General features: G+C 32.5%; 1 protein-coding gene across 1 annotated transcript; it reads right to left on the bottom strand.

Annotated features, from left to right (window-relative positions):
* Nucleotides 1-10,445: 10,445 nt before the first annotated feature.
* On the bottom strand, nucleotides 10,446-11,384 carry LOC116419479 (olfactory receptor 6C2-like). The gene has a single exon (XM_031940010.1). The coding sequence runs from the start codon at nucleotides 11,382-11,384 to the stop codon at nucleotides 10,446-10,448; it is 939 nt and encodes a 312-aa protein (XP_031795870.1).
* Between the last annotated feature and the right edge of the window lie 2,508 nt (nucleotides 11,385-13,892).

Below are 13,892 nucleotides of genomic sequence, written 5' to 3'. Positions count from 1 at the left end.
TTTTTTTTTTTTTTGAAAGAGACTATTCTATTTTCTGCTCCTCTTTACTGAGGAATCTGCAATATACATATATACAAGTGTGACTCAATGATGAGCAGGAATATGTTAGTGGGCTTTCAGACAAGCTTATACTCTCTGGATGACCTGGAAATGAATATATCTCTATTTACAACTAGTAAAATACGCCAAATTCCTGTCCTATCTCTTTCTCTCTTTATCAATTAACTTTAAACTGACATTGAATCTGAGACCTTTATCAAGGTAGAAAATATTTTAGTGCATTTTATATAACTGAAGGAAAGACAGGACCATTAAAGAGAAGGGTTTTCAAAGTCCTATTTTGTTTGTATAATAGAAGGTATCACCTCCCTAAGTAAGGAGGCAAGATTCTCTCCAAATTGTATACTAACAACAAGAGATATTTGTCTTATCGGTGAGTTTACTTTGGGTCCATGGGGATCAAATGAGGGCACAAATATAAAGGGCTCCCGGAGATCTAAGTTCAATAATGACTGATGAATCTTATATATAATTAACTTTGGCAAAAATTTTTCACCAGGCAGTTTTGGAACAAATATCCACAGAGACTGGCAGATATAACAATAATATCAAAGACTATTTTCTGGATCAAGAGTTTGACATCTTATGAATAGTTCTTGCATTATCTAAGGGCTTATGAAACTGAACTCTCAGAAGGAGCTGGTGACCTTTCCAATGGACATATCAAATTGAAAACTTAGCAAGTAATTGGGTTATTAATTATTCTATTTTCTATGAGAACCTGAGGATTCTTTCTCCTTATAAGCAATCATTTCCCTCATTCCTTTTTATGTCCAATTGTGGTGCCATACCTATAAAGACAAGGATTTGAATTTTTTGTTTGTTTTTTAATTTTTGTTTTTTGTCACATATTTTCTATATGCCCCAGTTGATCAGATAGTGGAGAATTCTGCAGAATTAGCTTTAATCTTAGTCCAGGTCTCACACATGCAAATATAGACCATTCTGTGGAATCTACTAGGATCTCAGTACTATGACAGTAAGATACCAAGTAGCTTCTTCATCAATAATTTTTACCTGGATATTATAATGCTCAAGACTTATCAAAATATAATTATAAATTACACTATAAGGGACATTACTTTGCCTAGTTCTGATCACACCAAGGTAAAAAAAAAGTCACTGCTATTAAAACCAATATACTAATTAATATTAACTGGTATGTTAAAATTTCTATTGATATCAATAGATGTAATCAATCATATTGAAGAGCCCACTAACATTTTTTCATTACATTGAATGTCTGATTTTTGCTTTAAAGGGATACTGTTTAATAACTTAAGAAAAGGACCATTTATTTCTAGTGTGTTTAATGGTAACACGTTTTGATTTGATTAAAGATCTTCATCATCTATCCCAAAAATACAATTTAAATATAATATTATATATGTATATATATATATATATATAAACATAATTTATTCTTTGCATGGTCTTCATATAACAAACCAATTTATATTTGTGGAATCAATGCATCCTGACCGTTCTGGATAATCTTTCTAATATTTTCTCATAGTTTGTTAGCTGATATTTTATTTTAAAACTGGTATGTACTTTGTTCTTGTATTTTTTCCTCTTTCTTACCACTTCCTGTCATATCTCTCTTTCTCTCTCTCTCTCTCTCTCTCTCTCTCTCTCTCTCTCTCTTTGCTGAGGCAATTGGAGTTAAATGATTTGCTCAGGGTCACACAGCCAGGAAGTGTTAAAAGTCTGAGGCCATATTTTAACTCCGTTTCTCCTAACTTCAGGGCTGTTTCTCAATCCACTACACCAACTAGCTACCCCATGCAGTTATACTTTTCTCTTTACTTTCCCCCTTTTCCTTTTCCCCAGTACTCTGTCACTGACCACCACCTCCCTCAAATAGCCCTTCCTTTTTACAGCTTCTCCCCCTTTCTTATACTTTTCCCTAACTACCGCTGTTCTCCCTTCTATTAGGCTCTCCCTTTATTTTCCCCTTTCCCTTCATACTTTCCTATAGGGTGAGACAAGCTTCTCTGTGAAGCTAAATATGTCTGATATTCTCTATTTGAACCAAATATAATGAGACTAAGATTCATACAATGTTCATAATTCTCCCTTTTATCCTTCAATTGTAATGTCATTTTTGCCTTTTCATGAGATGTAATTAACCCCATTTTAGTCCATTTTCCTCTTCTTCCAGTGCAATTCCTTTCCATTCATTTTTTTCTTTCTTTTTTACCTTTTTATACTTCTCTTGAGTTCTCTATTTGAAGATCCCATTTTGTGTTCAGCTCTAGTCTTTTCATAACAAATAAATTAAATTCACCTCTTTCATTGAAGTTCATCTTTTCCTTGAAAGATTGTGCTTAATTTTGCTGGATAATATTCTTAGCTGCAATCAAATTCCATTGCCTTTTAGAATATCAGATTTCAGGCCCTTTGATCCTTTAAAATAGAAATATCTAGGTCTTGGGTAATCCTGATTGTTGCTCCTCAATATTTATTATTTCTTTCTGGCTGCTGTCAATATTTTCTCCTTGATTCAATAATTCTGAAATTGAGCTAACATATTCTTGGGAGTTTCAATTTTGGGGCCTTTTTCAGGAGATGGTCAATGAATTATTTCAATGATTATTTTATCCTCTGGTTCTAGGACATCAGGGTAGTTTTTCTTGATGATTTACTGAAACATTATGTCTAGCCTCTTTTTTTTCTTCATGATTTTCAGGAAGTTCAATAATTCTTAGATTGTATTTCCTAGATCTATTTCCCAGGTCAGTTGTTTTCCCAATGAGATATTTTACATTTTCTTCTACTTTTTTTCACTTTTTTGTTTTTGTTTGATTCTTGATATCTCATTGAATTATTCGCTTTCATTTGTTCAATTCTAATTTTTAGGAAATTATTTTCTTCAGTTAGCTTTTTTATATACTTTTACATTTGGCCAAATGAATTTTTAAATTAATTGTTTTGTTCAATCAATTTTTTTCCATTTCAGAAATTCTATTTTTCAGTGATGCAAAAGAAAACCCATAATCAACCATATCAATAACAAAGGCAACATAAATTATATGATAATCTCAATAGATGCAGAAAAAACATTTGACAAAAATACAGCACCCATTCCAATAAAAAACACTAAAGAACACAAGAATAAAGGGAGCTTTCTCTAAAATATGCTGTAATTATATAAAACCAACAGCAAGAATTATTTGTAATGGCGAGATGTATTTCCAATAAGATAAGGGTGAAACAAGGATTCCCATTTTCACCACTATTATGCAATATTGTACTAAAAATATTGGCTTTAGTGAAAAGGAAAGAAAAATAAAAGTTTAAAATAGGCAATCAGGAAATAAAACTATCACGCTTTGCAGATGAGATGATGATATACTTTATTGAATCCAAGAAAAATCATCCAAAAAATTACTCAAAACAATTAACAACTTTAGCAAAGTTGCTGGATATAAAATCACATAAATCTTCAATATTTCTATTACTGACAAAGCCTAGCAGCAAGATATAGAAAGAGATATTCCATTTATATTAACTGTAGAAAAAATCAAATATTTTGGGATCTACCTGACAAGACAAAGCCAGGAACTATATGAACACAAAGCACTTCTCACACAAATAAAGTCAGATCTAAACAACTGGGAAAATATCAACTGCTCATTGGTAGGCCAAGCTAACATAATAAAAATGACAATTCTATCTAAATTGTCTACTTGTTTAGTGTCATAGCAATCAAACCTTCCAAAAATATTTTATAGAAATAGAAAAAATAAGAACAAAAATCCATCTGGAAGAACAAAAGGTCAAGAATATCAAGGGAATTAAGGCAGAAAAAAAACTATAGTACTTTAGTAGTACCAGACCTAAAACTATATTATAAAGTCAAAACTATTTAGCATTGGCTAAGAAAAAAAGTGGTGGATCAGTGGAATAGAATAGAAACACATGACAAAGAAGAGAAGTCCTATATAAACAAAAATATTCATAACGGCTTTTTTGTGGCAGCAGAGAATTAGAAATAAGGAGCAGGCTTAGAATCTATTATGCATTATCTGAGACAAAAAAAAATTTAGATATAGCAATCATGAGCTCCAGATAAAGCAAAAGAAAAAATAGACCTAATTAGCATCTTGGTTATGCTCCCTGAAATAATTTTTTTCTCAGAAAATATGATGTATATAATGTACCTGGCTCTTATAGCTATGAATATCCTCTTCCATAGGAATGTTCATCAGTGATTCTACTCTAACTCATTCCAGTCTTCACTTCCACTACTTTTAATCATCCCTATCAAAGATCACACACCTATTGAGAAGTTAAAGGATTTATTTTCCATTCATTGTACATATATATACTTTATTGGAATCTATTATCTGATGCTCTCTGCCCTGATATTTCTTCTCTATATTCATAAAATATTTTATTTTGATATTCTATCCCACAAAAGATAGGCCATTAGGAAGTCACTGGATTTAGTCCATAAGGAATTGTTCCAATTCTTCCATTTCATATTCTCTTAATTCCCTACCGTTGCTAGAATCTGTACTGCCTTAGGTCCTTTTGGTTTCAGTATGATTTACCTTCATTAATTATTTTGCTCTGTAAAGTGATCTCTTTTTAATTTTTATAAAAGTCTATACAGGTGAAGGATTGGTTTCAACATTTGGTTTTCTTTATAGTTATTCCTATTTATCTTTGAAAAAAAATTTTTTAATATTTGAGGTGTTTATCAGCTATGTAATCAATTTATTTCTTGAGTGTTTTCCACAAAAATACCTCAATAGTCTCATGTCAACTGATGATCCACACTTTTCTAATTGCAATTTGTTCACTTCTCCCTCCTTTTTTTTTTTACATTTTCTTATTTTAGTTAAGAAACATTTATTTTTTCAAAATTATCTGTGTTTAAATCCCACCTTGAAAACTTACTACTTAGATGTCCTTGCTCATGTAACTTAACCTCTATTTGCCTTGTTTCCTTATATGTAAAGGAGGGTTAATGGCACCTACTTTCCAGAGTAATTGTGAATACCATATGAGATAGTAATTGTAAAGTGCTTACCATACTGCTTGGCACATAAAAAATTATGATTGTTAACTATTATTAGTTATTATCCCACCTCAGGAGATAGGAAAAGACAAAGGAAAAAAGAAAACCCATATAACAAATAAACATAGTTAAGTTAAAAAAAAAAAAACTTGCCCAAAAAGTTCATTTTATTTTGCATCTTAAGACCACCACCTCTTTCCCATGAGAATGGCATCATTCTTTAACATTGCTCCATTGAAAATATAGTTGGTTATTTCACTGAATAGAGTTGTTAAGTTTTTCAGAATTTGTTTTTACAATGCTGTTGCTATAAAATTATCTACATCACTTTATTTACTCTTTTTTTCACCAGTTCATACAAATTTCTACAGATTTCTCTGAAATAATCCCTTTTTTTGCTTCTTATGATGTAATTACACTTACTTGTATTATATCATATTCACATGCCATAATTGCTGTAGTCATTCTTCAATCATCCTCAATTCCTCAATAAATTACTTTACTCAATTCCTCAACTCCTCAATTAGTCTCTTTTTCTGTTTGTTTTTTCCATTAGGGAAAAAGTGCCTATAAATATTTTGTACATCTGAGTCTTTTTAGTCATTCTTATCCTAAGAATGCTAGTCCGGTTTGGGGCCCCTGACTAGCAAGTGAAACAGAATAAACTGATATGCAAAATTTAGTAAGGGAGCATAGTTCCAAAATGAATTACAGGCCGACTAGACCAATTCACAGCTCTCTCCAAAAGGCAATAATGTCTCACAGTCACCCAAATATTTGTCATTTTTCTGCTTTTTAAAACTTCAGAGTTTTTTAATTTCCATTTCAGTAATTATTGATCCTATTGGAGTATTATTTCATTTGGCCTTATTATTTTTAGAGTTTTTCAAAAACTGATTATTTATGTACCTTGGTCATTTTCATTGGAAAATAACTCTTGTTTTTATAATTGGAATGAGTTAACTATATATGTAAATATATACATAGAGACAGATATACATAAACATGTGTATATGCATATATATATTATATATGTAACTATAAAGATATATAAAAATTTTGTCAAAGAAACTTGCTAGAAAGCTTTTGTTCACTTATCAATTTCCATTCAAATTTTAACTGCATTGGTTTTATTTGTGAATTTTTAAAAATCTTATACAATCTAAATTTTCCAATTTAACTCATTTGATTTTCCCTCTCTTTTTTGATTATGAACTCTTTCACATACAAATATTTAATAGATAATTTCTTCTTTGCTCTTTTAATCTGCATATAATGAGATCCATTTGGAGATTACATGTTATGATACATTGGTCCAAATAACATTTCCCTGAGACTGCTTTCCAGCAAATTTTATTTTACATGAAATTTTGCTCCAGGAGCTAGAATCTCTTGTTATGTTATCCAGAAGGTAACTAATTTCTTTTATTGACCATTATGCTCATTGAGAGGCTTGCAGAATATATAATTTCGGCATTCTAAACTGAATATATTTGAATATATTGTTCTCTCCCCAATATCTCAAAACTGCAGACTAATCCTGTGTTATACAAATTGTTTTTTTGCTTTAATTAAATATCTTCCTTGTGGTTATTGATTATTGATTGTTGAGTAATCTACATAGACTACAGGGATCTATATCCCAGCTTCCACATATAATAACTACTTAGATCCAAAGTTAGTTCAAGCTTGGCTACATCTTACATCCATGTCCTAAGAATATAGTTTAGGATCCATGAGCTTTTTCTTTAATACTATCTGCTGAAATTCACATTCCAGTATATTATCCCTATCTTTAATCATTAGTGCTAGTTAATATCTCTTCATTATCATTTCTATTATTATTACACCAGTATCATTTAACCAATTAACAGTAGTATTTACAAAGATAATTTCCTGAAAAAATTTAACAAGGATAGAAGTTAAAGCATCCCCCCTCTCTAAGATGCACAATCCCAGTTTAGGTACCCAGAGAAAGTAAACTTAATTAACCTATTACAAACAAAGATCCCCAAAAGTTTTTTACCTCCTGGTACTCACCTACTTATAAGCTTTGCCATGGACTTCTTTTACTGGAGCCTCTGGAGGTTATCTTCCTAGCTTCTAATTCTCAAAAAGTAGTAACCTATCCTGTTTTATATAACAAGAAGTAACAAACCCAAAGAGGCAGCATATTTATAGCTAAAAGTCAACTGCGGTAGAAAAGTATCTTTACTACTTCTCTCCCTATCCAGAAATTCATAGGTGTTTTTACTTTCATACTTGAATGTAGTCAGAAGAGGAAAAAAAATGAATTATTGGAGTCTTTTGTATGTATATTCAGTTCTGGATCAGAAGCCAATTAAAAAGCTTTTCTTTATGAAGTGATATGTTGGCCAGAAAATTCACTGAAGAATTACTGTTTCACAGAAATCTGAGGAATTACATAAAATTTATCATGCTCAAAATCAGTTTGGACATGTATACATATATTGTATTTAACTTATTTAACATATTTAACATGTATTGGTAAACCTGCCTTCTGGGGGAAGGGGTGTGGGGAAGGAGGGGAAAGTTGCTACAAAAGGTTTTGCAATTGTCAACGCTGAAAAATTATCCATGCATATATCTTGTAAATAAAAAGTTATAATAAAAAAATAATAATATCACTCTTTGTGTCTCAATCAAAAAAAAAAAAAAAAAACTTATCATGCTCATAAAGGCTGGGCTTCTATGAACCAGTCTTTTCTACCTGCATTAATATTGGAATTGTAACATTTAGGCAACATATACAATAGAGTTACAAACTTTTTCTTGTCATCCTTCATAGTAATAATCCGTGGATTGTCTTAGTCAATGCTTAGTTTTCTGTATTTGAAAGTTCTTAATGTTTTTTTTCTTGTATATGGTATTCATGTTTTTTTTTTTTTAATTTCAATATACGGGTCTTTTCAATTCCAAATTCTTTTTCTCCCTCTAGCCACCCCCAAATCCAGTTATAAACCAGGAAATGTCATAGTCATTATGCATATGAAATCATGTAAAACTTATATCAACATTAGATGACTTGAAGGAATAAAAGAAACAAAAAGAAAAGAAAAAATGTGCTTCAATTTGTCCTCAGAGTCTATCAATTCTCAGTCTGGAAGTAATAATATTTTTCATCTTGAGTTCTTTGAAATTATCCTATGCAGTTAGTGACAGTAATGATAGTTTTGTTGTGTATATTATTCTCATCTTTTTGTTCACTTACTTTGTATCTATTTATATGTCTTTCCAAATTTTTCTAAAACCATGCTCTTTATCATTTTGTATAGTAAAATAGTATTCCATTATTCTGACAGAATACATAACTTCCTTAGCTATTCATTGGGAACTCCATGGCACCTTAATGATGCTAGTAGCTCCCCAAAGTATATGGTCAGGGAAAGAAGGTGAATTGTTGATTGTTGATTGTTAGGGAAGAAAGACTCTGTAAAGTAGATTGAATCAGAGCCTTATTTGTGACTAGAAAGGACCAAGTCCCTATAGCTAGAATAAAATAATAGTAGGAACAGATTTCTATGGCTCTGATAAAAAAATAAATTTAATGTGATAAATGTGAGTTTTGGAGTACAATACCAAGAAATGTAAGCAATTCAAATTAACAGAGATCTGTTTCCATGGTTTCATAAACATACAGGTTATTTTTGTTAATTCAGAAGATAGACTCAGTTCACAATCTACTTCAGAAAACAATATGCAGACAATAATGTACCTATAAGACAGATTGATACAGATATCTATATATGATAAATTAGAGATTGCCTCAGAGGGAAAGCACTAGTTTTAAGGGAGGATATGAAATGTTCAGAGAGTCACTTGACATTCTGGCTAAAGCATAGAATGATAAATAAGACAGGATATAGGCCATAGTATTTGGGTAACAACCAGTACATGGGGTTGTGGGGAAGCTATACGTATGAAGACATACTTTTTAGTTTAATCTGCATTATTAACTGTTAAGTCCAAGAATAATTAACAAAACAAGACTTGATCTGAAGCATTTGCTGATTTTATAAATGCCCACATTGAAAGGTTAATAATTGACTTTCTGAAACTGGTTTCAGCTGCCTTTACCATATTCCTGGATACATTATATATCAGTTTGACTTCAGCATACAGTGCTGTAGTCACAGTCAATCAGTTAGAATCAAAGTTAAGCCATTTTCATATACAGCAGGAATCAAAATTATTGAAGAATCACCAAGGACTTAAAAATCAGAGATTTGTTATTTCATCCAACAAGGAAAGGAGCAAATATAAAGCTTAATTTGGTGTTCAGGGTGGAAGCTTCCATGTAGGGACTGATGAAATGCAACAGCAAAGTGTAAATCTCATGTGACCTGATCAAAATGTGAAATGTTAAATCTGAGGAAATGCAGACTAACATCTGTAGTCCAATTTGTAGAAAAGCAACTCATATGCTAATGGGATTATAGGATCATGAATTTCACACAAGAAAGATATCTCATTTTCACAAAAGAGAAATCTGACACAAAGTTAGTTAAATGACTTATCTAAGGACATACAGGTCTTTTGATTGAAAAGACCAATTTATTTCTATCACAGTACTAAGGTAGTGCAGGCCTTAGACTAGAGCAGGGAAAAAGTTTGAGGTAGGAAGCAACAAATTTTGACAGTAGAAAATTTAAAGACAATTCATAAGCAAATACCACAAGGAAAAGCTAGAGATCTAATATTGGAAAATGAATTCAAATGAAGGGGAGATATTCCAGTTGAATAGGAAATGTCTTAGCTACTGATGGACTAGACTTATTTGATATGTTCTTAATCACATCTATTTGTACAGTGGGTGTTTTGATATCATGCCAATTCCCTATATCACTAGCATAAGCTCTCCCTGAAGAATAGATTCTCAGAAAGAAGACAAGCAGTCAAGGCAACAGGTTTAAAAATAAGAATAAAAAAGAAAAGAATCTAACACCAAATGTATACGACTAAATGACTTTAAGGGCTTTCTCAGTTCTAAGAATTTTTTCACACAATTGTTCCCTATACATGTTCTGTCATAGGCAAGAAAGAGCTCAGCACTTTGATGGTCCAGACTTTATACTTAAGACCAAGGAATTATATAGTGAAGTGAATCAGTGTAATGAATGAAGTGACAGAGAGTAAGGAAGACCTTAAAAAAACTCAGGGGGAAGAAAGGAGACCCTAGATCCATAAACTTTTCCTGATAATAGTGAAAAATTGAGGGACAATAGTAAATTGACTCTAGAGAATTAAAGAAGGAAAGTAAAAGGCAATTGAATCCTAGACAGAAAGATGAATCTTGTTTACTTGTATTGTCTGGTATCATGAACTCAGGATTCCTCTATAGCTTGATGACAAATGCCATCCTTTTGACAAAGTCCTTAAAAGCTTGAATGACTTGCTTATTCCTCAGGGTATAAATGAAGGGGTTCATCACAGGGGCAACCAAAGTCACAAGCACGGAAACAGCCTTTTCCAAAGCCAGTTCTTCCTTCCCAGGTGACTTAACATAGACAAAAATGCAGGTGCCATAAGTCATGGAGACTACAATCATGTGAGAAGAACAAGTGGAAAAAGCCTTTTTTCTTTGCTTGGCAGAGGGGAATTTCAGAATAGTCCTGACAATGTAGGCATAAGAGAGAACCACTAAAACTAATGTAGTCATAAGTAATAGCACTGCAAATGTCACAATTACCTTTTTTATGAAAGTTGTATCCAAGCACGAGATCTTCAGAACTGAGGATGAATCACAGACAAAATGATCAATGATATTGGAACTACAGAATTCAAGCTGCAGGCCCATGCTAAGTGGTGGGAGGATAAACATCAGTGAACCCAGCAAAGAACTCAGGATGAGCTGGTAGCAGACTTTACTGCTCATGATGGTTGTGTAATGCAGGGGTTTACAGATGGCCACATAGTGATCAAAAGACATGGTGGACAAAAGGAAAAGTTCTGTTGAACCCAAAAGAGTGATAAAAAACACTTGAGTGGCACATGCATTGTAGGTCACATTTTTGTTTCCAGTTGACATACTGTAAAGATATCTAGGAATACAGGCACTTGTGAATGAAACTTCTAAAAAGGAAAAATTTCGAAGGAAAAAGTACATGGGGGTCTTTAGGTGGGGATCCACCAAGGTGAGGGTGATAATGGTCAGATTTCCAGTAACACTCAACATGTAAGTAAGAAACAGAAAGATAAAAATCAGAACTTGCAGATGAGGATCATCTGTCAGTCCCCGCAGGATAAATAATGTGATGCCTGAATGGTTTTGCATCCCTGGCTTCTGATATTTGATAGACCTGTATATAAAACAGATAGAATTTGAAATGGAGTATAATGAGTTGAAATATGTTGAAAACTCATTTACAATTAAAAAACTCATTTGAGTTTTATTTTAAACTCAAAATGAGTTTAAAATAGATGAAACAAGTTACCATTATGCTGTTTGTTTGTTTGTAACTTTGTAATTCTGTTATCTTAATTTCACTGATTTCACTAAATAATAGATAGAGGTATGGGCAGGGAAATTTTTGCCCCTGAGATTTGTTTCCAAATCTCTCCAGCTCATTTTAAAAAATAAATTCAGATTCTCAATTCATACTTTAACCTAAGTATTTATATAATTTAATTAACCTGTTCCCATTTCCCTTCTTGTCAATTCAAAGCCACACCTAGTCTCATCTTTCTGATGAAATATGTACAAGGATATCCAAACCATCTTTTCCACCACTTTTTCCTCAGAACTTCTCCCTGATCATCTTTTATTGTTTTGGAACACTATAAGGTACAGTGCTCAGAATACCTGAGATATAGTATATTCAGGTTTTATCATCCAGAAGATTCCGTGTCATATCTTGCATGTAAAAGCAAACTCAGAAGTAACAGATTCAAAAATCCCATTACCCTCAATACTTCCCATATATGTATTCCTAACAGGTCTGCCCTTTCAAATTCCCCTCTTCCCATAGAAACATAGACTTTCCCTATTGGAAGGGACCTCAGTTGACACCTAGTCTAATTTAGTCAGTCAATAAGCATTTATTAAGTGCCTATTGTGTAACAAGCATCACTCTAAGATCTGAGTATACAAAGAAGACAAAATATAGTATCTTGCTTTGAAATGCTCACAAACTATTAGAAAAATTAAACCTATACATGAAAGAGATCCCAACAAAACATCAATCATCTAGCATCTGTATGAAGAATTCCAATGACAACTCTAATTGTTGTTTTTGGTTTTTGGTTTGTTTTTGGTTGTTTCTTTTTCCTTCTGACATCAAGCATACATTTCTCTCTGAAACTCCTACCTTTTTCTTCTGGTTTTGTCTTCTGGAATCAACTTCCCACAACTTCCCACAAAAAATACTCCAAGTTCTTTTAAATAATGCCTCTAAATAAATTTTAGAGCATCAGAATATCTAAATAAATAAAGAAAAGACAACTTAGAAGGGCAGCAGAAAAATCTATGGAACCAGGATGAGAGTCCAGCTTGCAATCGCAGTGCAGACTTTGACACCCCAGTTCCAGGCCTGGCCTCAAACCCAGCAACACACCAATAAAACAGGAATAGGTCTTGAGACTGCTGAACCAATGGCAGTACTGGTGGTTTTCAAACCCTTGTCACCTCTTTCCTATAATATTGAATATACTCTCTTAGGGTTCTCCATGCTACCAATGCCTTCCCTTTCAGACCCATCCACAAGAGAGCTATCAGGTAAATATTCCTCAGTCATAAAACTTACTGTGTCAACCCAATATTCAAAAGGTTTTCAACCATGTTCTATAACCTCTAGGGGAAATGTAAAATCCTATGCTTAATATGATTTTCTTTTCATCTGCATTTGCAGTCTTCTTTCCCATTGCAGGGAATTCATGCATTTTCTGTTCTAGTCTAGTCTAGTGTCTAGCCCCTGACACTGAGGCTTATATTGCCTATCATTCCATTCAAAGGATGTGAAGCCCTTGAAAGCAGTGATTATTTTATGAGTTCTTTGTTTACTTCTATATCACTTTTCAAAAAATGCATGACACATAATATATACAATATATATTTGTGGAATTAAAATAAATCCACCCCAGCTCACAAGGTGTTGAAATTATTCTGGTGAATCTGTGCTATGACTGGATACTCCAATAATCTTTGGATTCAAAGTCTTATTAGAAGTATAGCCTTCTACTAACCTGTTATCTCTTTTTTCATATTTCCATACTCTTTGAGGATAGTTATCTTTCAAAAATGCAATTCAGAGTTACACAGTCAAAGTGTCTGCCATTTACCTGAAAGATACTTCACTTCTGCTAACTCTACTATGCATATCTCATGGCCAAGATGATACAAAGCAGCCATGACTATTTGATGTGTTTGTCTATTTTACCAATGGAGTAGTGATGGCTAACAGGAAATGGTGAGCTATCTTACTGTTTCCTTCACTATCAGACAACTTCGACACCATTTCACATAGACATCCACCTTTAATGCTTTACCTATAATACTCAGTTGCCTCACTTTTATTTATCTTATTTCTGATGAATGATTCGAAGTTTTTGTCCTACACCATTCTTGAATACCTTACCATCTTTACTTCTTTCATATTTTCTACATATCCCCTAATATCTTCCTATCTAAAATATTCTTCAGAAAAGTAATAAAAGTGTCCAAAAATGGAAAATAGAGCTTTTATAAGAAAAATATTATATGTTCTCTTTGGGACCAAAGTAGCCATACAGAAATCTCTCTCCATTCTCTATCCAACTCTTTTTCTCATTCTCATTGGACTCCAAT

This window comes from Sarcophilus harrisii, chromosome 5 (genome assembly GCF_902635505.1).
Source record: "Sarcophilus harrisii chromosome 5, mSarHar1.11, whole genome shotgun sequence".
NCBI lineage: Eukaryota > Metazoa > Chordata > Mammalia > Dasyuromorphia > Dasyuridae > Sarcophilus > Sarcophilus harrisii.
The sequence above is the reverse complement of the archived record's forward strand: the minus strand, read 5'-3'. Positions and strand labels throughout refer to the sequence as shown.

Coding starts and splice junctions, on each gene's coding strand:
- LOC116419479 (XM_031940010.1), bottom strand. CDS start 11,384: ATGCAAAACCATTCAGGCATCACATTATTTATCCTGCGGGGACTGACA.